Consider the following 26,778-nt stretch of genomic DNA (forward strand, 5'->3'; position numbering starts at 1 on the left):
ATAAAAGTAAATCAAACCCCCCTTCATCACCCCCTTAGTTAGGGAAAAGTACAAAAATTAAAAAATGTATTTATTTCCATTTTCCCATTAGGGTTAGGGTTAGGGCTAGAGTTAGGACTAGAGTTAGGGCTAGGGTTAGGGTTAGGGTGAGGGCAAGCGTTAGGGCTAGGGTTAGGGTTAGGGCTAGGGTTGGGGCTAGGGTTAGGGCTAGGGTTAGGGTTGGGGCTAGGGTTAGGGTTAGGGCTAGGGTTGGGGCTAGGGTTAGGGCTAGGGTTAGGGCTAGGGTTGGGGCTAGGGTTAGGCTTAGGGCTAGGGTTAGTGTTACGGCTAGTGTTAGGGCTAGTGATAGGGCTAGTGATAGGGCTAGGGTTATTGCTAGGGTTAGGGCTAGGGTTAGGGCTAGGGTTGGGGCAAGGGTTGGGGCTACAGTTAGGGTTGGGGCTAAAGATAGGGTTAGGGTTTGGATTACATTTACGGTTGGGAATAGGGTTGGGTGTGTCTGGGTTAGAGGAGTGGTTAAGGTTACTGTTGGGATTAGGGTAAGGGGTGTGTTTGGATTAGGGTTTCAGTTATAATTGGGGGGTTTCCACTGTTTAGGCACATCAGGGGCTCTCCAAACGGGACATGGCATCCGATCTGAATTCCAGCCAATTCTGCGTTGAAAAACGAAAACAGTGCTCCTTCCCTTCAGAGCTCTCCCGTGTGCCCAAACAGGGGTTTACCCCAACATATGGGGCATCAGCGTACTCAGGACAAATTGTACAACAACTTTTGGGGTCCAATTTATCCTGATACCCTTGTGAAAATACAAAACTGGGGGCTAAAAAATCATTTTTGTGAAAAAAAAAAGAATTTTTATTTTCTTGGCTCTGCGTTATAAACTGTAGTGAAACACTTGGGGGTTCAAAGCTCTCAAATCACATCTAGATAAGTTCCTTAGGGGGTCTACTTTCCAAAATGGTGTCACTTGTGGGGGTTTTTAATGTTTAGGCACATCAAGGGCTCTCCAAACGCAACATGGCATCCCATCTTAATTCCAGTCAATTTTGCATTGAAAAGTAAAATAGCGCTCCTTCCCTTCCGAGCTCAGCTATGCGCCCAAACAGTGGTTTACCCCCACATATGGGGTATCGTCGTACTCAGGACAAATTGCACAACAACTTTTTTGGTCTAATTTCTTCTCTTACCCTTGGGGAAATAAAAAAAATGGGGGCGAAAAGATCATTTTTGTGAAAAAATATGATTTTTTATTTTTACGGCTCTGCATTATAAACTTCTGTGAAGCACTTGTTGGGTCAAAGTGCTCAACACACATCTAGATAAGTTCCTTAAGGGGTCTACTTTCCAAAATGGTGTCACTTGTGGGGGGTTTCAATGTTTAGGCACATCAGGGGCTCTCCAAACGCAACATGGCGTCCCATCTCAATTCCAGTCAATTTTGCATTGAAAAGTCAAATGGCGCTCCTTCCCTTCCGAGCTCTGCCCTGCGCCCAAACAATGGTTTACACCCACATATGGGGTATCAGCGTACTCAGGACAAATTGCACAACAATTTTTGGGGTCCAATTTCTTCTCTTACCCTTGGGAAAATAAAAAATTGGGGGCGAAAAGATCATTTTTGTGAAAAAATATGATTTTTTATTTTTACGGCTCTGCATTATAAACTTCTGTGAAGCACTTGTTGGGTCAAAGTGCTCACCACACACATAGATAAGTTCCTTAGGGGGTCTACTTTCCAAAATGGTGTCACTTGTGGGGGGTTTCAATGTTTAGGCACATCAGGGGCTCTCCAAATGCAACATGGCGTCCCATCTCAATTCCAGTCAATTTTGCATTGAAAAGTCAAATGGCGCTCCTTTCCTTCCGAGCTCTGCCATGCGCCCAAATAGTGGTTTACCCCCACATATGGGGTATCAGCGTACTCAGGACAAATTGTACAACAAATTTTGGGGTCTATTTTCTCCTGTTACCCTTGGTAAAATAAAACAAATTGGAGCTGAAATAAATTTTGTGTGAAAAAAAGTTAAATGTTCATTTTTATTTAAACATTCCAAAAATTCCTGTGAAACACCTGAAGGGTTAATAAACTTCTTGAAAGTGGTTTTGAGTACCTTGAGGGGTGCAGTCTTTAGAATGGTGTCACACTTGGGTATTTTCTATCATATAGACCCCTCAAAATGACTTCAAATGAGATGTGGTCCCTAAAAAAAAATGGTGTTGTAAAAATGAGAAATTGCTGGTCAACTTTTAACCCTTATAACTCCCTAACAAAAAAAAATTTTGGTTCCAAAATTGTGCTGATGTAAAGTAGACATGTGGGAAATGTTACTTATTAAGTATTTTGTGTGACATATCTCTGTGATTTAAGGGCATAAAAATTCAAAGTTGGAAAATTGCAAAATTATCAAAATTTTCGCCAAATTTCCATTTTTTTTGCAAATAAACGCAGGTAATATCAAAGAAATTTTACCACTATCATGAAGTACAATATGTCATGAGAAAACAATGTCAGAATCGCCAAGATCCGTTGAAGCGTTCCAGAGTTATAACCTCATAAAGGGACAGTGGTCAGAATTGTAAAAATTGGCCCGGTCATTAACGTGCAAACCACCCTTGGGGGTGAAAGGGTTAAACAAATCCAATTGTGAAAATTATTATTATTCCAAGATCTATTGATTAAAATTAACTTTGTTCATGGGAAAACCCCTTTAAGGCTCAAATTGGGGGCTATGGAGTGCACCGACAACCCTTCCGTAGAGAGGAAGATGGACGTGGAACCACATGAAGGAAATGTGGCGGATCTTGGGAATACTGTGGTGCTGTTAAAGTAGGGATAGTCCAAGCTGAGCTTAAGGAAATGATTGAAATGTGCTGTGTTGATGGAACAAGAACTGGAGGGTGCTGTGCCCGATACTGCGCATTAAAGATGAATGTACTTTAACTGTCCAGTAAAGTTGAACTTGTTAAAACCAACCAGGTGTCCCCTGATGTGTGCGGCTGGTCCTTGAACTGAGGACGTGGAGACAGCGAAGGCCTCCGGCCTGAAAATGAGTGCATTGCAACATACACAGCCCAACACATATAGACTGGGACACCATTTATTTCTAATATGTCAGGGCATCATGGAGCAGCAGCTCGTCCACAGCTCCCATCCTGGGAACCTGACAGTCGCACCAGCCCTGGCTAATCAAAAGCCGGCCTGGAAGGTAAGAGACTCGAAGGCCTCCCATCCAGCCACCAGGTACCATTGACCTGGACGCTGGACCGCAGTCCTGTGAACCAATCCGCTCATCTCTAATCTGACACCTCCTTGATTCAGCGAGACAGTCCTAGATTTGGGTCTACGCCCTGCAGTCTCAGGTGCTTGCTGAATGTCCCTCACTGCCAGCGCCCCTCAGGTATCTCCTTCTACCAGGATGGAACACACTGAATTATTTAGCCCTTATTATAATCTTCAAAACTTGGGAGGTATGCTTGTTGAAATCTGTCAAACTGACTGCCCACATTGATGTCAGCTCTGATGCCTAGGACCTATTTGTGGGCCGTATAACACGGATGACGATCGCATCGCATGCACGGACTGGCCGGCAGCTCTCCTGCCCCGAGCACAGCAGCTGTCACGCTTCGGTCAGTCCGTGCACTGCGACGTGATCCTCGTCTGCACCTTAGACGTAGTGTGGGACCAGTGGCTCAAAGTGATTTAACCCCTTAATCACACTAGTTCATAGATTTGACTATTTGCCCACTTTGATACCAGATCTGATACCCAAAAGTCGCTCGGGCTAAGCTGGAGTGACTGCGTCTGATACGGGGGCATCCCTGTGTAATGGCGGTGTGAGATTAGCGGCCAAAAGTCATTTAACCCTTTAAAAACACCAATTACTCATAGCTGTGGAAATTGACTGTCTGCCCACTTTGATACCAGCTGCAATGCCCAGAACCCGGTTGAACTTGGCTGGAGTGACCTGAATTTGGTCAGAGGCATTCTTATCTGTGTCTCTGCTGTATGAGGTCAGAGGTCCAAAGTTAACCCCTTCTGATAACGCCCACTGATGACCATTTCTGTACCATTTTTTATCTTTTTTTGCAGCTGTTGTGAGGTATAATCACCTTCTGGCACCTTCTATTACAGTGATCATTTCTTTTTGTTAATAAACCTGTAAAATATTAGCAACTAAGAAACTGCTGAATTAGAAGGCATTTTCAGCGTCCCATGTGGCTGAGATAGGAATTACAGCGAAAGCTACTGCACAATTGTGTCCCACACGGCGCCCCGTACGTGGGGTGACTGCACCGTCACATGACCAGAAGCAGCGCACAGGAAGTGGTGAGAGCAGCGGAGGAGCAGAGGTGGGTGCACCTGCCCGAGTAGTGAGGGCTGCGGACCGGTGGGTGCCACCTGTGCCAGTAGTCCGGCTGCTACTGCAGGGTGACGGGTGGGAGAAGCTGCTTGGGAAGGGAGCTGTTGGTTAGCGGCCCGCACTCTCCACCTCAGGGGGTGAGGATGGGGAAGGAATGGCAGTGCCACAATGGACCGCATGCGTTACAGCCGTGCCGGGTGGTTGTGGGGCTGGGCACGGATGCTGCCAGTCTCCGCCCCGGTGCAGGGGGCACAGGAATGGACCTGCTAGTGAGGTGTGGGTGCTCGCCCATGCAGCTGCTTCTCTGCGCCAATCCCGGCCACATTGGAGGGCAGCCCTCAGTAATAAGGGTATGGCAGCTATTCATTTTACCATGTGATGAGCTGGCAGCCAAAAACCAAGTGCGGGTCCATTGTGTACAGGTGCAGTGCTGCCATTTTTTGCGGGGGGTTGTTGTTATGGCGTTCATTGTGTAGTCAGATCGGCCTTGCCGTCTGATTCTCCAGGACAGCGCAATCGCAGCAATACCAAACATGCTTTTTTTTTTTTTTTTTTTAAATTAAAATAATTAAAATTAGTAAGTTCTTAAAAAAAAAATAAAAAAAACAACAATGTTCATCTTCTTTCTGTGTGGAGATGCCATTTTGAGGTTGACACAATGGTATTTTTTGCATTTTTGGTAGAAAGTTGCGAGGACTAGAAAACCGTAATTTTGACTTTTTTTTTTAATTTTGTTCATTTTACTGTATTTGCCAATTGGGTTAATTGTGTATTTTGACAGATTTGACTTTTATGGATGTGTGTATTTTTTAATATTTTTAATGGAGTAAAAGGGAGGTGATTTCAATTTATTTTTCTTTAAGCAAATTTTAAAACCTTTTTTATTTTATTGTTTTGTTTTATTGTTTTTGTTCCATGCAGGGATTTGAACCTGTGTGTGTCTATTCGGCTATAGTTTATAGTGCAATACAATGGCATTGCAGTATATAGCAAAAATCACAGTTTCCTATGAAGCCTAGGCCGGTCTTCATAGGAGCACCGTCATGGCAGGCATATGGATCCTCAGCAATCTTATTGGCTGCCACGGCAAGCCCATCACCAATTGTGTTGTGGGCAATGGACTCAGAGAATGGCTCGCCCCCTGGCCAGGCGCAGTATATGTCGCTGTGAAAGATGGACAGTGGCATTTAACAAGTTAATATTGTTAGGCAATTGATCGCTTAATAACACACCCATTGTCTGGCTGTAATGGTGCGGGCTCCTGTCCTGAGCCTGCTCAGTATTTGTTGTGGGATAAGCAGGGGCTTCATCTGGGGTGACCCTTTCAGCATGAAATAACACGCTATGCAGTTCATATCTGCAGAGTCAGCCAATGTACACTGTTTGTGTCCTTCTCTCAGTGCTGCTGTAATTCCGCAGAAGTGCGTGCAGGACATTACACATGTGGGAACACACTTTGTGAACATGGCCTATCATCAAGTTGATTTTGATTCCTACTGGCCTGAGTAGTGGATCTGAAGAATGTGCTATCTTCGGGGCCACGATGGCATGTTCTTCTTTTATTTTACTCTGCGACCTTCCTGTCATCTTCTTTCCTTTACTTTTTAGTGATCATAACATTGGTTCTGGGGGCACTCCTGGGGTCAAGCACCCAGCTCCTAATACAGCCAAGAAAATGTGTCAGCAGCTGGGACATCTGGGTGCAGTGACTATGCCTTACCGGGGGAGCCAGCATGGCGAGTCGCTGCCAGCTCCAGTGTAACTGTAGGATTACATGGAGCATTGAGATAGATTAGGGACAGCTTGACTGTAGGGGAAGGTCTCCAGTTTGGCTCTACCTTTAAATAGGGCACTCATGCTCTTCTGCACAGTACGCAGGAAGGGTGTTCCTCTGGTAATAACTTCTGTGAATTAGGATGCTTTCACGTTGTCTTTTGTTACACGCTTGGTGGCCCTGGCGGGGCTTACATCCAAACCAATGAAACAGGATTCTGGCGTAAGCACCGATGAGGCCATACACTATAATGGTGTTGACTGAGTTAAGCTGAGCTCTGTCGTGCATCATTTTCAGGTGTGTATGCCTACTGGAGGGGGACACCTAGATGACCTAGGCAAATGCCGTTTTGCGGGGGGTTCAGACTAATCACTGATGGGGCGCCCGAGCGTGTAACAAAACGCAATGTGAAAGCTCCCTTAGCCTTCTGTACCTATCAATAGTAAAGAGAAAAAGTGTCCTCTCTCAGTAGCAAAGCTCTAAGTATGATGGCCACTAGTCTCCTACACTTTGTTTATGCCACACAGAATACTTTTTTTCCATTTTTTCCTATATTCCACTGCTTCTTTCAATTGCTTGATGTTTATTCTTGATGGTGTCCAGCCAGCGGAACTTTTGTCTCCCCGCTTTCCTTTGACCATTTTGATTTAGTATCTCTTTGTAGTGAATTTACCCTCATCTCATGTGCAAAATATGTTAGTTTCTGTTTGGTCATCTTACCTTTCTGGGACATCTCTGGGTTTATATTATCCATGTGTCGCAAATGGCAACACAATTCTACATGACTTATTATCACAGAATGACATTGTCGCACCCTGACTAGGACACATCTTAGCCAGGTCTAGAAGCCAGCAGTAAAAGCTCACAGTAAGGCCGGGTATCAGACACAACGTAGAAAAATACAGTCCGTTTTTTTACGGACCAAATATGCAGAAATGTTCCCTGAACAGTTATCCGTATGTCATCCGTAGGCAAGGTGTGGCTGCGTATTTTATGCATCTCATCCTCCGTATGTAATCCGTATGGCATTCGCACTGCATTTTTTTCTCGCAATTTTGCAAAGTGGACATATAATGGATCCATGGGCTCAAATATTCGTGAAAACATATATGCAGTCTATATACAGTACAGACCAAAAGTTTGGACACACCTCATTTAAAGATTTTTCTGTATTTTCATGACTATGAAAATTGTAAATTCACACGAAGGCATCAAAACTATGAATTAACACATGTGGAATTGTATACTTAACTAAAAAGTGTGAAACAACTAAAAATATGTCTTATATTCTAGGTTCTTCAAAATAGCCACCTTTTTCTTTGATGACTGCTTGCATACTATTGGATTTTGGACTCTTGGACTCTTGGCTTGCATACATACAATGATGATCTTCAAGAGGTAGTCACCGGAAATGGTTTTCACTTCACAGGTGTGCCCTGTCAGGTTCAATAAGTGGGATTTCTTGCCTTATAAATGGGGTTGGGACCATCAGTTGTGTTGTGCAGAAGTCTGGTGGATACACAGTTGATAGTCCTACTGAATAGACTGTTAGCTGCTTTTTTCTTGCCATAATACAAATTCTAAGTAAAGAAAAACGAGTGGCCATCATTACTTTAAGATATGAAGGTCAGTCAGTCCGAAAAATTGGGAAAACTTTGAAAGTGTCCCCAAGTGCAGTTGCAAAAAACATCAAGCGCTACAAAGAAACTGGCTCACATGAGGACCGCCCCATGAAAGGAAGACCAAGAGTCACCTCTGCTTCTTAGGATAAGTTTATCCGAGTCACCAGCCTCAGAAATCGCAGGTTAACAGCAGCTCAGATTAGAGACCAGGTCAATGCCACAGAGTTCTAGCAGCAGACACATCTCTACAACAACTGCTAAGAGGAGACTTTGTGCAGCAGGCCTTCATGGTAAAATAGCTGCTAGGAAACCACTGCTAATGACAGGCAACAAGCAGAAGAGACTTGTTTGGGCTAAAGAACATAAGGAATGGACATTAGAGCAGTGGAAATCTGTGCTTTGGTCAGATGAGTCCAAATTTGAGATCTTTGGTTCCAACCACCGTGTCTTTGTGCGACGCAGAAAAGGTGAATGGATGGACTCTACATGCCTGGTTCCCACCGTGAAGCATGGGGGAAGAGGTGTGATGGTGTGGGGGTGCTTTGCTGGTGACACTGTTAAGGATTTATTCAAAATTGAAGGCATCCTAAACCAGCATGGCTACCACAGCATCTAGCAGCGGCATGCTATTCCATCCGGTTTGCGTTTAGTTGGACCATCATTTATTTTTCACCAGGACAATGACCCCAAACAAACCTCCAGGCTGTGTAAGGGCTCTTTGACCAAGAAGGAGAGTGATGGGGTGCTACGCCAGATAACCTGGCCTCCACAGTCACCAGACCTGAACCCAATTGAGATGGTTTGGGGTGAGCTGGACCACAGAGTGAAGGCAAAAGGGCCAACAAGTGCTAAGCATCTCTGGGAACTCCTTCACGATTGTTGGAAGACCATTCCCGGTGACTACCTCTTGAAGCTCATCAAGAGAATGCCAGGAGTGTGCAAAGCAGTCATTAAAGCAAAAGGTGTCTACTTTGAAGAACCTAGAATATAAGACATATTTTCAGTTGTTTCACACTTTTTTTGTTAAGTAAATAATTCCACATGTGTTTATTCATAGTTTTGATGCCTTCAGTGTGAATGTACAATTTTCATAGTCATGGAAATACAAAAAAAATCTTTAAATGAGGTGTGTCCAAACTTTTGGTCTGTATATATGTGTGTATGTGTATGTATATATATGTATATATATATATATATATATATATATATATATATATATATATATATATATATATATATATATATATATATATAATATATATATATATAATATTTATTTGATGGTGGCCCAATTCTAACGCATTGGGTATTCTAGAATATGCATGTCCACGTAGTATATTGCCCGGCCACGTAGTATATTGCACAGGCCACGTAGTATATACTCACCTTCCGTCCGCAGCTGTCACTGCTGCATGTGCTGTGCTGTTTCCTGCTGTCGCGGCCGTCATCAATGACTGCGGCCGTCGCCACTGACCGCGGCCGTTAGTTTAGTCCCTGGCTTTTGGCCGCGGTAGGCCCAACAGCGCCCATGGTCCCGGCCGGCTCCGCCCTCCTCATGGCGACTCTGCCCCCTTTGCAGCGCTTCTGGCCGGGCCTGTACGGAGTGGGCGGGGACTCGCTCTGCATACTTCCTGGCTTCCCCTGCCCTTTTGTCTCCGCCCACTGGCTGGCCGCGACCAATGAATATCCATGACAGACAGAAAGACGGAAGTGACCCTTAGACAATTATATAGTAGATATATTTGATACAGCGCTAGATAGCATAAAAGCCGGTAATTCAATTGCCGGCTTTTGGTAACTCCTTACCAAACCCGACAGGATATGAGACATGGTTTACATACAGTAAACCATTTCATATCCGTTATATTTTTACATATTCCTCACTAATAATGTTAGTAGTTTGTGTATGCAAAATTTTGGGAGCTCTAGGTGTTAAATTAAAGGGTTAAATCACGGAAAATGTGGGCTCCCGCGCAATTTTCTCTGCCAGAGTGGGAAAGCCAGTGACTGAGGGCAAATACTAATAGCCTAGAGAGGGACCATGGTTATTGCCCTCCCCCCCCCCCCCCCCCCCCCCTGGCTAAAAACATCTGCCCCCAGCCACCCCAGAAGATGCGCCTATTCTGGCACTCTCTCTTCCCACTCCCGAGTAGTGGTTGGATATGGGGTAATAAGGGGTTAATGTCACCTTGCTAATGTGTGTGTGTGTGTATGTGTATATAAATATACATATATACTAGCTGAAGAGCCCGGCGTTGCCTGGGCATGGTAAATATATGTGGTTAGTTATAGCACCTCACTTCTCTTATTTTCCCATCACGCCTCTCATTTTCCCCCTCACATCTCTCATTTTCCCCCTCACATCTCTCATTTTCTCCCTCACACCTCTTTTTCTCCTTCACTCCTCTTATTTTCCCCCTCACACCTCTCATTCCCCCTTAACACTTGTCATTTTCCGATCACTCCACTATTTTCCCTCACTCCTCTCATTTTGCACTCACACCTTTTCATTTTCACCTCACACCTCTCATTTTCCCCTCAGTATATACGTTTGTCATCTCCCTTATATATAGTATACACCTGTATGTCATCTCCTGTATATATTATATACCTGTATGTCATCTCCCCTGTATATAGTATATACCTGCATGTCATCTCCCCTGTAAATAGTATATACCTGCTGTATGTCATCTCCTCTATATACCTATGAGTCATCTCTTTTATATAGTATATACCTGCTGTATGTCATTTCCTCCTGTATATAGTATATACCTGTGAGTCATCTGCTCCTGTATATAGTATGTACCTGTGTCATCTCCTCCTGTATATAGTATATACCTGTGTGTCATCTCCCCTGTATATAGTAAGTACCTGTATGTCATCTCCTCCTGTGTTAGACCTCGTTCACACATTATTTGGTCAGTATGTGGCGAGTTTTCCATGAGGTGAGTTTTGCACGTGTGGCTAGTTTTGTGTGAGCCTAGTTTTGTATGTGGCGAGTTTTGCCTGTGGCAAATTTTGCGTGTGGTGAGTTTTGAGCGGTGACTTTTGTGTTTCGACTTTTATGTGGCGAGGTTGGTGTATGTGTGGTGAAATGTGTGCTGAGGGCGGTATATGTGTTCAAGCACGTGGTAGTGTGTGGCGCATTTTGTGTGTGTGTTCATATCCCCGTGTGTGGTGAGTATCCCATATCGGGGCCCCACCTTAGCAACTGTACGGTATATACTCTTTGGCGCCATCGCTCTCACTCTTTAAGTCCCCCTTGTTCACATCTGGCAGCTGTCAATTTGCCTCCAACACTTTTACTTTCACTTTTTCCCCATTATGTAGATAGGGGCAAAATTGTTTGGTGAATTGGAAAGCGCGGGGTTAATATTTCCCTCACAACATAGCCTATGACGCTCTCGGGGTCCAGAAGTGTGAATGTGCAAAATTTTGTGGCTGTAGCTGCGACGGTGCAGATGCCAATCCCGGACAAACACACACACACACACATACATACATATGCCCACATGCATATTCAGATATTATATATATATATATATATATATATATATATATATATATATATATATATATATATATATATATATATATATATATATATATATATATATATATATATATATATATATATATTATTATTATATACAATATATATATAGACAGACAGTCAGTCATGGCGAAAAGTATTGACACCCCTGCAATTCTGTCAGATAATACTCAGTTTCTTCCTGAAAATAATTGCAAACACAAATTCTTTGGTATTATTATCTTCATTTAATTTGTCTTAAATGAAAAAAAACACAAAAGAGAATGAAGAAAAAGCAAAACATTGATAATTTCACACACAACTCCAAAAATGGGCCAGACAAAAGTATTGGCACCCTCAGCCTAATACTTGGTTGCACAACCTTTAGCCAAAATAACTGCGACCAACCGCTTCCGGTAACCATCAATGAGTTTCTTACAATGCTCTTCTGGGATTTTAGACCATTCTTCTTTGGCAAACTGCTCCAGGTCCCTGATATTTGAAGGGTGCCTTCTCCAAACTGCCATTTTTAGATCTCTCCACAGGTGTTCTATGGGATTCAGGTCTGGACTCATTGCTGGCCACCTTAGAAGTCTGCAGTGCTTTCTGTCAAACCATTTTCTAGTGCTTTTTGAAGTGTGTTTTGGGTAATTGTCCTGCTGGAAGACCCATGACCTCTGAGGGAGACCCAGCTTTCTCACACTGGGTCCTACATTATGCTGCAAAATTTGTTGGTAGTCTTCAGACTTCATAATGCCATGCACACGGTCAAGCAGTCCAGTGCCAGAGGTAGCAAAGCAACCCCAAAACATCAGGGAACCTCCGCCATGTTTGACTGTAGGGACCGTGTTCTTTTCTTTGAATGCCTCTTTTTTTTCTCCTGTAAACTCTATGTTGATGCCTTTGCCCAAAAAGCTCTACTTTCTCTAGTCACCTTCCACGACGGCATATGGAGGTTGTATCTTTGCCCTAATGGGGAACAGGAAACAGAGAGGTTAAAAGGACCTCCCACTTCCCAGTGCCTTTCCTGTTCCCCATGGGACAGGGAGAGGTTTCCATGTGCTGTAGTGGCCGGCGGCTACGGTACCTTCTCAGGCTTTGCCTGTAAAGCCGGGCAGCAGGCGGTCGCTCTCAGCCTCCTCCTTATGCTGCTCCCGTCGTCCTGCGTGCAGGTGCCTCGGGACCCCCTCCCGGCCTTCCCGTGCCCCCACGAGGGCAAAGCAGGCCTGGGATCCCCGACCGGGTTCCTCTTGGAGCTGCCCCATGTTCTCCCCCTCCATGCGGTCGGCTCGGCGTCCCGGAAGTGACGTCAGCGGCTCCCGCGCGTCACTTCCGGTTTCCTTCTACCACTGTGAAGCCGGTACTTCCGGGTTTCGCCGGCCGGCGTGTCGGACCTAGGCGCTCCCTCACATGGATCCTGGAGGGGGAGGGGGATGTCTAATTGCTGGAGGCAGGTGCTAAGGACGGCGTCCATAAAATCCTGCTGAACCACCACTGAGGTAAGGCTATTTTCCCCAGTATGGATGGTTCCTTGTGCCCTGCGTCTGCGGAGCCTAGCGCTACCCCTGCTACTGTGAGTGTTTGCAGGGATGGGATCCGGGAGGAGTATAGTTAGGGGGTTAGAAGTCCTCACCCCTCTCTCCCTTTGTATATTTCAGGGACAAAAATGTGCCCCTAAAGCCACCTATAGGAAGAAGTGCCCAGTCTGTTCTGCTAAATTCCCTCCTAACTGGGATAAGAAACTCTGCCAGCCATGCACTGACAGGTTAATAAAAGCTGAACAACCTAGATGAAATTCGCTCACTGGTAAAACAGGAGGTACAATCTTCCCTGGCAGCTTTTACACCTCCACCCCCACCTCCGCCTCCGCAGCCACAACCTCATTCCCCGGCTAAGAAGAGGAAAATTCAGGTTGTTGAATCTGATTCTGATTCGGACCTCTCTCATGCCTCATCCATTGGCTGGGAGGATCCAGTATCACCTAAAGCTGAGGTCAGGGAATACCTGTTTTCCTCAGAATATATTGAGGATCTAGTCTCTGCTGTTCGTAATACGATGGGACTAGAAGAGGAACCTGTACCGCAGTCCATACAGGATCAGATGTTTGGTGGGCTTACATCGGAGAAGAGAGTGGGCTTTCCAGTTCATGCTAACATTTAGTACGATTAATCAGGAATGGGAACTACATGAGAAGCGACTCAGTACCCCTTCAGAAATGAAGCATAGATTTCCTCTTGAGGATGATCTTATTAAATTGGACATTCCTAGGGTCGATGTGCAGGTGGCTAGGGTCGCCAAAAGAACTGCACTCCCCTTTGAGGATTCTTCACAATTGAAGGATCCTATGGATAGGAAAATTGAAAGTCTCCTGAGGAAATCATGGGAAACTTCTACGTCTGTCCTTAAGGCTAACGTCGCCTCTACCTGTGTGGCTAGGGCCCTCTCCTGCTGGCTTGAAAAATTAGAAACCCACATATATCAAGGTACCTCAAGAGGCGAGATATTGGATTCACTCCCCATTCTGCATAAGGCTACAGGGTTTTTGGCGGACGCTTCCTTGGAATCCGTAAGAGTCGCCGCCAGATCCCTTGTACTCTCCAACTCTGCCAGAAGAGCTCTCTGGCTTAAACTATGGAGCGGGGATATCACCTCTAAAGCCAAGCTGTGTGCCATACCCTTTAAAGGAGATTATGTTTTCGGTCCAGCCTTAGACGATATTCTCGATAAGGCTACCGACAAGAAAAAAAGCGCTCCTGGAACAAAAGCAACCTAGGAAACGTTTTTTTCGTGGCCCACAATCTCAGCCCTCTCAAACGAGAGGTAAAGGTAAAACCAGCAGATGGAGCTACGCAAAGGGTAGAGGAAAAAATATTTTTGTCCCACAACAGCAGCAGCAGTCCCAACAGGACAAACAATGACTTCGACCCGGTGGGGGGAAGACTCTCGAAATATGTGGGTCAGTGGGAAAATATCACCAGTTCCCACTGGGTTCTCAACGTCATCAAGGAGGGCCTTTTAATAGAGTTAATTTCTCCCCCCCTCAGGGTCTAAAGATTACTACCCTTTCAACATCAAGAGATCGCAGTTTGTTGTCCTTGGGTCTCAAAGATCTTATGAGATCAAAAGTAATCTCCCCAGTTCCACAATCGGAATGGGGAAAGGTACATTATTCCCAACTTTTCCTGGTTCACAAACCTTCAGGGGATGTCCGTATTATTATAAACTTGAAGAGTCTGAATCAGCATGTGAAATATCGCAAGTTCAAGATGGAGTCCGTAAGATCTGCGATCCCTCTGATAGAACATCACTCCTTTATGGCAACCATCGACCTAAAGGATGCGTAGTTCCACATTCCTATTCATCCGAGACACAAGAAATATCTCAGGTTTACGATACAGGGGAGTCATCGGGTGGAGCACTATCAGTTTGGAGTCCTTCCCTTCGGCATTTCCTCGGCACCGAGGGTGTTCTCCAAGGTAATGGCAGAAGTAGTGTCATTTATCCGGAAACAAGGAGTTTGCATAGTGCCCTATCTGGATGATCTCCTGATAGTAGCTTCCACCGAGGTAACCCTGATATCCCACGTCTCGACCACCCTAGAGATATTGAGATCCCTAGGTTGGATTCCAAATCTAGGAAAATCCCAGCTTCAACCTTCGAAAACCAGGAGGTTTCTGGGAGTGATTCTGGACTCGGCAAAACAGATGTCCTTTCTCCCAGACGATCACAGACTTCCTTTAGTAACAAAAGTCAGGAAGTTCAAGGAGATGAGATCTCCTACTCTGCGAGAGGGAATGTCGCTGTTGGGCTCCATGACAGCCTGCATACAATCGGTGGCTTGGGCTCAAGCTCACTCAAGAACCCTCCAAGCCCACATTCTAGGCAATTGGGATGGTCGACCTGGCACTCTTACCAAGAGGATCCACACACCGGGCAGAGTAAAAGCTTCCTTGACATGGTGGATGAATCCCAGAAACCTCCTGAAAGGTGTATGCTGGATTCAGTCTCCTCTGACCACGATCAAAACAGATGCCAGCAAGAGGGGCTGGGGAGCCATGATAAACCATGTCCCCTATCAAGGTCTCTGGAACAAGTCGATCACCGAGAAATCGTCAAACTTCAGAGAGCTCAATGCTGTGGAAGAGACCCTGTTAGCGGCAAGTCTTCAGATTTCTGGACAACATGTTCAGATATATTCGGACAACATGACCACGGTGGCTCACATCAGGCACCAGGGCAGTACAAGGATCCTCAGTCTAAAAAAGATCTCCGCTCGAATCTTTTCTTGGGACGAAAAACACTTACTGTCCCTGACGGCAATCCACCTGAAGGGTACTACAAATATTCAGGCGGACTACCTAAGTCGCCAAGATATTCATCCTGGTGAATGGAGCCTGGATCTTCAAACATTCAACATGTTGGTACACAAGTGGGGTCATCCAGACGTCGACCTCTTTGCCTCTCACCAGAACGCAAAAGTCGAAACCTTTTTTTCCTTGAACCCAAGAGGCAATCCCAGGGGGCTAGATTCAAGACTGGCATTTTCACCTAGCTTACGCGTTTCCGCCAATCCCAATTCTTGCCAAGGTTCTACGGAAGATACGAATAGAAAAGCAAGAGATTTTGCTACCGACCTTTTGCCACAATCCAGCAAACTTGGAAGAAAGAAGATTTAGCACTCTAGATGTCTAGAGCTTTCTCACACTGGGCCCTACATTATGCTGCAAAACTTGTTGGTAGTCTTCAGACTTCATAATGCCATGCACACGGTCAAGCAGTCCAGTGCCAGAGGCAGCAAAGCAACCCCAAAACATCAGGGAACCTCCGCCATGTTTGACTGTAGGGACCGTGTTCTTTTCTTTGAATGCCTCTTTTTCTCCTGTAAACTCTGTTGATGCCTTTGCCCAAAACCTCTACTTTTGTCTCATCTGACCAGAGCACATTCTTCCAAAACGTTTTAGGCTTTTTCAGGTAAGTTTTGGCAAACTCCAGCCTGGCTTTTTTATGTCTCGGGGTAAGAAGTGGGGTCTTCCTGGGTCTCCTACCATACAGTCCCTTTTAACACACAGATATATACTATATACAGGAGATATGACACACAGGTACGTACTATATACAGGGGAGATGACACACAGGTATATACTATATACAGGAGGAGATGACATACAGGTACATGATATATACAGGGGAGATGACAAACAGGTATATACTATATACAGGAGCAGATGACACACAGGTATATACTATATAATGGAGGAGATGACATACAGGTATATACTATATACAGGAGGAGATGACATACAGGTACAGTGGGGCAAAAAAGTATTTAGTCAGTCAGCAATAGTGCAAGTTCCACCACTTAAAAAGATGAGAGGCGTCTGTAATTTACATCATAGGTAGACCTCAACTATGGGAGACAAACTGAGACAAAAAAATCCAGAAAATCACATTGTCTGTTTTTTTATCATTTTATTTGCATATTATGGTGGAAAATAAGTATTTGGTCAGAAACAAAATTTCATCTCAATACTTTGTAATATATCCTTTGTTGGCAATGACAGAGGTCAAACGTTTTCTGTAAGTCTTCACAAGGTTGCCACACACTGTTGTTGGTATGTTGGCCCATTCCTCCATGCAGATCTCCTCTAGAGCAGTGATGTTTTTGGCTTTTCGCTTGGCAACACGGACTTTCAACTCCCTCCAAAGGTTTTCTATAGGGTTGAGATCTGGAGACTGGCTAGGCCACTCCAGGACCTTGAAATGCTTCTTACGAAGCCACTCCTTCGTTGCCCTGGCGGTGTGCTTTGGATCATTGTCATGTTGAAAGACCCAGCCACGTTTCATCTTCAATGCCCTTGCTGATGGAAGGAGGTTTGCACTCAAAATCTCACGATACATGGCCCCATTCATTCTTTCATGTACCCAGATCAGTCGTCCTGGCCCCTTTGCAGAGAAACAGCCCCAAAGCATGATGTTTCCACCACCATGCTTTACAGTAGGTATGGTGTTTGATGGATGCAACTCAGTATTCCTTTTCCTCCAAACACGACAAGTTGTGTTTCTACCAAACAGTTCCAGTTTGGTTTCATCAGACCATAGGACATTCTCCCAAAACTCCTCTGGATCATCCAAATGCTCTCTTGCAAACTTCAGATGGGCCCAGACATGTACTGGCTTAAGCAGTGGGACACCTCTGGCACTGCAGGATCTGAGTCCATGGTGGCGTAGTGTGTTACTTATGGTAGGCCTTGTTACATTGGTCCCAGCTCTCTGCAGTTCATTCACTAGGTCCCCCCGCGTGGTTCTGGGATTTTTGCTCACCGTTCTTGTGATCATTCTGACCCCACGGGGTGGGATTTTGCATGGAGCCCCAGATCGAGGGAGATTATCAGTGGTCTTGAATGTCTTCCATTTTCTAATTATTGCTCCCACTGTTGATTTCTTCACTCCAAGCTGGTTGGCTATTGCAGATTCAGTCTTCCCAGCCTGGTGCAGGGCTACAATTTTGTTTCTGGTGTCCTTTGACAGCTCTTTGGTCTTCACCATAGTGGAGTTTGGAGTCAGACTGTTTGAGGGTGTGCACAGGTGTCTTTTTATACTGATAACAAGTTTAAACAGGTGCCATTACTACAGGTAATGAGTGGAGGAAAGAGGAGACTCTTAAAGAAGAAGTTACAGGTCTGTGAGAGCCAGAAATCTTGATTGTTTGTTTCTGACCAAATACTTATTTTCCACCATAATATGCAAATAAAATGATAAAAAAACAAACAATGTGATTTTCTGGATTTTTTTTGTCTCAGTTTGTCTCCCATAGTTGAGGTCTACCTATGATGTAAATTACAGACGCCTCTCATCTTTTTAAGTGGTGGAACTTGCACTATTGCTGACTGACTAAATACTTTTTTGCCCCACTGTATATACTATATACAGGAGGAGATGACTTACAGGTATATACTATATATAAGAGGAGATGACACACAGGTATATACTATATACAGGAGAAGACATACAGGTATATACTATATACAGGACGAGATGACATTCAGCAGGTATATACTATATACAGGAGGAGATGACATACAGCAGGTACATACTATATACAGGAGGAGATGACATATAAGCAGGTACATACTATATACAGGGGAGATGACATACAGGTATATACTATATACAGGAGATGACATACAGGTATATACTATATATAGGAGGAGATGACATACAGGTATATACTATACACAGAAGAGATGACATATAGGTATATACTAAATACTGGAGGAGTTGACACATGAGTATATGCAATATACAACCAGAAACACATGGGCTACTTGCACATTGAACAAGTCTGTAGGAACATGTTCACACCACCAAGAAACTTGAAGACACAAAAGAGCACAATGAGGTCAAAAATACTGTTGTAAAAAAAAATCACAGTAATGAGCAAGTGCTAGTCAAAAGATGGAAAAAAACAGGGTATTTAGTTGAAATGTTTTTTTGCAAAAAAATGTATACTAAGCTGCTCCACCAGTCGTCAAGGTATACCCATAATAGAGCAGTCCTAACTAATGTATATAATCCCTATCTGATGTATTTAAAAACCTGCATATGCAATATACAGGAGGAGATGACGTACAGCAGGTATATACTATATACAGGGGAGATGACATACAGGTATATACTATATACAGGAGATGACATACAGGTGTATACTATATATAAGGGAGATGACAAACATGTATATACCGAGGGGAAAATGAGAGGTGTGAGTGCAAAATGAGAGGAATGAGGGAAAATAGTGGAGTGATCGGAAAATGACAGATGTGAGGTAGAAATGACAAGTGTTAGGGGGGAATAAGAGGAGTGAGGGGGAAAATGAGAGGCGTGATGGGAAAATGAGAGAAGTGAGGTGCTATAACTAACCACATATATTTACTACGCCCAGGCAATGCCGGGCTCTTCAGCTAATATATATATATATATATATATATATATATATATATATATATATATATATATATATATATATATATAATCTACATATATCTACCCATTCTATGTGTAGACATTTATTTTATCTATTCTATTCTGTCAGTGTGGTTTTATTGTACACTGCGCTGAATTACCAGCTTTTCTCTAGAACACCGGTGCGTATTTCTCGCAAGTCACACGCATAGTCCGTGTGTAATCCGTATTTTTCTCGCCCCCATAGACTTTCATTGGTGGATTTTGTGCGCAGTACGCTGACAAACGCACCATGCTGCGATTTTCCCAGCCCGTAAAATATGGCTGAGAAATATACGGCTGATGGAAGCTGCCCCATATAGAAGCATTGGTCCAAGTGCAATGCGTAGTTTTTGCGCCTCTCCCTCGTCCGTTTTTCTCTCTAGTGTGACACCGGCCATAGGCTGGAGTAATTTGGACCTGTCAAGTTGAAAATGGTTTCTTCTCTGCTGGCAGGATGTTATAGTACCGGAGTAGATGATCTCATGGATATGCATTTGTTGGGAAAGTTTCAGTAAAGTTTATATTTTATTTGTTAAGATCCTATGTGTTTTATGTATGTATGAGTCCAGTGGGCGGTTCTTCTAGTGACTGACAATCTCCTATTCATGACTGCATGTAGATATAGCTGTCAATCACTAGTAGCTCTGCCCACTGGACTTGTGTATATATACGAACATAATGAATTTCAATGGATAAAATACTAGTTATAGTGAGTCTTTCCTAACAAATCAGTTTATCAGTCTGCTCAGCTTCTCCTCTATACTGCGATGTCCACATGTACAATGAGACAGGTTCCCTTTAAAAAAAGAAAAAAAAGACATAAAGATGTTGAGAGCTGAGGATATATTCTTTGTGCCTTGCAGTTCATTTGAGGTTTGGCTCCCCTAATAGTCAGAGCTAGCTGAAATCCCTGATGGCTATAGCAGTCCATTTCTTCATCCTAGTAGTTCATCATCACAGCCCTCTGCCACCCATTCATCAGGACTATATTCACACTTGCCTTGAGACGTTCTTTTATCTGTTCTAGTTTTAGGAACAGACAAATGGAATTAATGTGCAAAAAAGATGAGTTACATAAATTAGAAGCAGTAAGGCTCTTTTTGATTATTATGGGGTCCATCTGGGTTCCCGTTATATGTTGTTTTATTAGAGCAGAAGAAAACATGCAGCACGAAGACCTTTTTATCCATTTCAGAAGCTGATAGATAATGGGAACCCAGATGGTCTCCATAATAATAGAGGTCCTCTGTTGTCGTTTGCTTCAGTTATGTAAAGCATCCCTTTTACACTTTATTTCCGTTTGTCCGCTGCAAAAACAGAACAGACAAAAGAAATATCCATATCAAAGTGTGAGTGCAGCTTGTAAGGCAGGACCTTCAATAAGTTGTGGAGGTGGATGCCATTTTCAGGTAGATACAACACTCCATTTTGCATTTTTTGGGGGATGTTGTGGGGGGCTAGAAAAAATTTTGTCTTTTCGATGCATGGATTTGAACATTTGTCTTTTTGCCTATACTTTATGCTCCAATACAATGGATTTACAGTATGTAGCAAAAAATTGCAGTTTCCTGTGAAGCCCAGCCCTAGGCCGGTCTTCATAGGAGCACCGTCATAGCAGGCACATGGATCTTCAGCAATCTATCGGCTGCCACGGCAAGCCCATCACCAAACGTGTCTCAGGCAGGGAGGCAATGGGCGCAGAGAACTGCTCACTCCCTGGACAGACGCAGTATATGTCACCGGCAGAGATTGACAGTGGCATTTAACAGGTTAATATCATTAAGCAGATGATGGCTCAGTAGCTCACCCTATGTCTGCCTGGAATGGTGTGGGCTCATGTCTTGAGCCCACTCTGTTCAAGCGCCTTACATGCACAGGTTAAGTCTTGTTGCGGAATAACGAGGGCTTAATCTGGGGCCTGAAATAGCATACTATACATTCCATATATGCAGAGCCTTATACAGGTAGAACCTTCAATAAGTTGCTTGGATGCAGCCCTTTAGAAGTAGGGGGAGCATTATCAGCCGGTACGGCTGTGCGGAGGGGTTGCCGCTGCGGCGGCTGTGCGGAGGGGTTGCCGCTGCGGCGGCTGTGCGGAGGGGTTGCCGCTGCGGCGGCTGTGCGGAGGGGTTGCCGCTGCGGCGGCTGTGCGGAGGGGTTGCCGCTGCGGCGGCTGTGCGGAGGGGTTGCCGCTGCGGCGGCTGTGCGGAGGGGTTGCCGCTGCGGCGGCTGTGCGGAGGGGTTGCCGCTGCTGCGGCGGCTGTGCGGAGGGGTTGCCGCCGCTGCGGCGGCTGTGCGGAGGGGTTGCCGCCGCTGCGGCGGCTGTGCGGAGGGGTTGCCGCCGCTGCGGCGGCTGTGCGGAGGGGTTGCCGCCGCTGCGGCGGCTGTGCGGAGGGGTTGCCGCCGCTGCGGCGGCTGTGCGGAGGGGTTGCCGCCGCTGCGGCGGCTGTGCGGAGGGGTTGCCGCCGCTGCGGCGGCTGTGCGGAGGGGTTGCCGCCGCTGCGGCGGCTGTGCGGAGGGGTTGCCGCCGCTGCGGCGGCTGTGCGGAGGGGTTGCCGCCGCTGCGGCGGCTGTGCGGAGGGGTTGCCGCCGCTGCGGCGGCTGTGCGGAGGGGTTGCCGCCGCTGCGGCGGCTGTGCGGAGGGGTTGCCGCCGCTGCGGCGGCTGTGCGGAGGGGTTGCTACTGTGATCACTGTGGGAAAGAGTTGCTCATGCAATTATTGTATGGAGGAATGCTGCTGAGGCTACTTTGCGGCGGGGATGACACTGTGATTACTGTGCAGTGAGATTACTGTGTGCGAGGGGTTGCTATTGTGTCCATTACTGTATGGAGGGAGGGGTTGCTGCTGTAACTGCCTTACGGTGGGCATTTGAGATCCACCAGGTGTCAGTTTATTATGAAGGTCAGCACGGATTTCACTCTTTATAATGTAATGAGTGAAATGAGGGACTTGCCATCACCATTTCCAAAGCATTACGGTAATTACGGATTTTATTGCAGCACTTCCCCATAGCAGAAATGCATGTGTGAACGAATCGTAAAGAGAAAGTTTGGTTTTATGCAACCATTTTCAGATTCACTGTGATGGCATTCAGCCATTTATGGGTGAAATGGGAATATCTGTTGCACTGGCCACAAATTATCGGGGCTGCAGGGACCAGTGAGTGGGCTGTGCTATATTTCTAATTTTCTTTTCACTTCTGTGGGGGACTTACAGAAACAGCATTGGACAAAATATTTCAATAAAGGGATCTTGGTCAAATGTTTACTTACAATACTTAGAATTGAGAGTCCTCAGTGGTTGATACCTTTTAATGGCTAACTGAAAAGATGGTAACAAATTGCAAGCTTTCAAGACTACACAGGTCTCTTCATCAGGCAAAGACTAAAACAAATTCTGAACAATCACATATTTATGCACAACAGCATAGAAAAAAAAGGGGTTTTCCCTTTTCTTTTCTTTTTTTTTTCTGTGCTATGTTGTACATAAATATGTGATTCTTCTGAATTTCTTTTAGTCTTTGCCTGATGAAGAGCCCTGTGTAGTCTGGAAAGCTTGCAATTTGTTACCATCTTTTCAGTTAGCCATTAAAAGGTATCAACCACTGAGGACTCTCAATTCTAAATATTTTTCTATCTACTGGCTAACACGGTACTAAGATATATTTCTTTCCTGTACTTACAATACGGAATTCATATTTAACTTTAAGACTTGTTTTCTTCTTTTTCCAGCAGGAATTGAATGTGCAGTGAATAATATCATAGAAATAATAGTAAGTGTCTGAACATATGTATTACATATTCATTCTTCCTCAGATTTAAAGGGGTTGTCCACTGTATCTTTATTTTACCAGTGTGTTGGGGACATGATTTTGTGACACTAATATATAGGTATGACAGGTACTCCTCCTCTTGTTGCCTCAGCTTTCCTCAGACTACACAGCTCTCTTTTCCACAAAATGGCTGCTGTTGGAGGATAATGTGACCCGACCTATTTATGGCCTTCTCCCAAAGCTGCTTTTGCATGTGAGGTGTTTCTCCTTTGGTGGAGGCTGATGGACAAGTCGAGTCACGTGCTACTCCACTAGCAGGCATTTTGTGGACAGAAGAGCTGAGAAGTTTGAGAGGACTTAGTACGTGCCTTAAGCTCATGTCAGCAGTAGTGGGTCACCGGTGATTTACTCTGGTCTATTTTCTTTTGACCACTCGATATCTACATATTGCCCTAGGGAGGTTTTGGGGGTGTTGCTGGCTGTTATTGGCAGGCTTACTTTCTCAGTCAGGTGTGTGCACTGCATAGGACCTTTTCTATACACATGTCTTCTTATGAGGCTTGGTATTAGGTGATGCACTTGTGGTCCTACACTGTCCTCATGTGGTGGACATACGTATTGCAGGGCTCACGTTCATGGAGGTCCTGACACATCTGTTTTTCTGATTTGATGTTAGTTCTGATTCTCAATTTTAGCATAGATTTGCCTGATTTTAAGGTGTATTGTTCAGTTCAGTTACATGCTTGCTCTTCTTTTTCTTTTGTTTTCTGTTTAATCGCTTAAATTCTGCTGTCAATCACTGACAAAGGCATTTAAGTGGAGCGATCGTGTTATGCGAGCATTTGTGTGCTTATCAATACCCTTGTACTTGATAGCGGAGTGCTGACAGGTTGCCGTGGCAGACTGGGACCTACTGTAGGCTCCCGTTGCCTCCATCTTTGTACTCCCATGAAGTCCATCCATAGAGAATCATCGTTTCTTGTATTTACTGGAATAACACACTGTTGCAGTACTGTGTATGTATGAACAGTACAGACCAAAAGTTTGGACACACCTTCTCATTTAAAGATTTTTCTGTATTTTCATGACTATGAAAATTGTACATTTACACTGAAGGCATCAAAACTATGAATTAGCACATGTGGAATTATATACTTAACAAAAAAGTGTGAAACAACTGAAATTATGTCTTATATTCTAGGTTCTTCAAAGTAGCCAACTTTTGCTTTGATGACTGCTTTGCACACTCTTGGCATTCTCTTGATGAGCTTCAAGAGGTAGTCACCGGGAATGGTTTTCACTTCACAGGTGTGCCCTGTCAGGTTTAATAAGTGGGATTTCTTGCCTTATAAATGGTGTTGGGACCATCAGTTGTGTTGTGCGGAAGTCTGGTGGATACACAGCTGAATAGACTGTTAGCTGCTTTTTTTCTTGCCATAATACAAATTCTAAGGGTATGTTCACACGTTCCTGATTTCAATCCTTTTTTTTCAGGACAAAAACCGCAGCTCTTGGCAGAAAACGCAGGTGCGTTTTTGGTGCGTTTTTGATGCGGTTTTTAGTGCGGTTTTTTATGCAGTTTTCTCTGCAGATTGTCTGTGTTTGACACAAATAAAGCTTTAACTGCAGTGGGGGGAAAAAAAAAAAAGAAATGATGTCATTTCCTTGTCCAACCCTTTTCTTCTTCCATCCTCCATTTTGGGACTAAACACCAAAATGAGTGGACGTGTTTTGAATGACAGCGCTCCGCAGAGTGCTGAGCGTAGGCCAGATCACAGCCCGCGGATCCAGCTCTATCCAGCTATGCGTCATGCGCCCCTATATTTAACATGGGGGCGCATGGACATGCGTCGCACTTGCGTTTTGCGCCGCATGCGTCACTGCAGCGCACGCATCCGGGCGCAGAGGACGCAGCAAGTTGCATTTTTGCTGCGTCCAAAATCAATCAAAAAAAGGACGCATGCGGCGCAAAACGCAGCGTTGTGCATGCGTTTTGCTGCGTTTTTGTTTGCGTTGTGTGTTGCGGCGCAGACGCTGCGGCGCACAACGCAAATGTGAACATAGCCTAAGTGCCACGTATTTAAGTGCCACGTATCACGTATTTAAGTGCCACGTATTTCAGTGCCACGTATCACGTATTTCAGTGCCACGTATTTCAGTGCCACGTATTTCAGTGCCACGTATTTCAGTGCCACGTATTTCAGTGCCACGTATTTCAGTGCCACGTATTTCAGTGCCACGTATTTCAGTGCCACGTATTTCAGTGCCACGTATTTCAGAGCCACGTATTTAAGTGCCACGTATTTAAGTGCCACGTATTTAAGTGCCGCGTATTTAAGTGCCGCGTATTTAAGTGCCGCGTATTTAAGTGCCACGTGCCACGTATTTAAGTGACACGTATCACGTATAAGTGCCACGTGTCACGTATTTAATTGCCACGTATTTAAGTGCCACGTATCCCATGAAGATTTTCCATGGAGAACAGACACATCCAGAGACATGTCTGCTCTCCACGGCTGCAGCAACACACTGACAGGAGCCATAGTTCCTGTCGGTGTGTCACTGCGCATGCGCGAGCGAGTTTACCGGCGGTCATTGACCCCGGCACTCTCGCTTAACGGCAGTGCTGCGTGGGAAAGTTCAACGCAGCTGTACTGCCGTTAACCGAGACGCCGGAGTCATTGAACTCCGGAACAGTACGCGATACACTGCTAGGAGCTTCGCTCATGGCAGTGTATCGCCGGAGAGCAGGGGATCGGCGTGGGACACTCGTTTTATGGATTCTGCGGACAGGGAGTATGGATTTGATTTTTTATTTTGTGATTTTTTTTCCTGGAGGATCGAGGGCTTCGCCTACAAGTGTGCTGTTGGTGAGTATATACTCTATGTTATGTGTTGTATGTACTGTACTGTGTGTCATGTATGTGTATTGTGTGTAGGTGTTTTGTGTAACTTTACAATTGTGCTAAGTCGCCGGACACAGGGACAACTCTCCCATCCTAATACCGGATGGGAGTAGTAGTCCCATACGGCGACTTAGCACAATGGTGGCACTAGCGTCGCATGGGGACACACACACACACACACACACACACACACACACACACACACACACACACACACACACACACACACACACACACACACACACACACACACACATACCAAATCAATCAAACTGCCGACACGATCCCCATGCGACGGTATGCCTCCATGTCTCTCCGCCCAAGCACTTCCGGCCGCTTCCCCGCACTTCCGGCTGCAGCGGTTCTGCACCACAAACCGCAATAAAACCCGCAGATATATTTTTGATCTGCGGGTTTTACTGCGGGTTTGACCTCACAATGGAGGTCTATGGGTGCAGAACCGCTGCTGTTTCGGGCAAAGAAGTGACATGCTCCTTCTTTTTTCCCGCACCGATTCATCGCGGCTTTTTAAGGGAAATTCAGGACCGTGTGCACAGTGGTTCCTGTTTTCCATAGGGGTACATTGTAATGTACCCTGCATGGAAAACAGCTGCGGAACCGCAGCGGCGAAGCCGCTGCGGTTCTGCAGTAAAAAACGCACTGTGTGAACATGGCCTAAGTAAAGAAAAACGAGTGGTCATCATTACTTTAAGAAAAGAAGGTCAGTCAGTCCGAAAATTTGGGAAAACTATGAAAGTGTCCCCAAGTGCAGTGGCAAAAACCATCAAGCGCTACAAAGAAACTGGCTC

At 45.0% G+C, this 26,778-nt stretch overlaps 1 protein-coding gene across 4 annotated transcripts in view; it reads left to right on the forward strand.

Moving 5' to 3' along the window:
• Positions 1 to 4,235: 4,235 nt before the first annotated feature.
• PPHLN1 (periphilin 1) overlaps positions 4,236 to 26,778 on the forward strand; it is a 145,694-nt gene continuing 123,151 nt past the window's right edge. For 3 of the 4 annotated variants that reach the window (XR_013215769.1, XR_013215770.1, XM_077265125.1), the window contains exons 1-2: positions 4,236 to 4,350; positions 23,026 to 23,063. Coding sequence is in view for 1 of the 4 variants with exons in the window: in XM_077265125.1 (XP_077121240.1) it covers position 23,063 (1 nt within the window). In the remaining 3 variants the exon portion in view is untranslated. Of the gene's footprint in view, positions 4,351 to 23,022; positions 23,064 to 26,778 lie in introns of all 4 variants that reach the window. The other variant, XR_013215771.1, reaches the window with a different exon arrangement.

This window comes from Ranitomeya variabilis, chromosome 5 (assembly GCF_051348905.1).
Source record: "Ranitomeya variabilis isolate aRanVar5 chromosome 5, aRanVar5.hap1, whole genome shotgun sequence".
NCBI lineage: Eukaryota > Metazoa > Chordata > Amphibia > Anura > Dendrobatidae > Ranitomeya > Ranitomeya variabilis.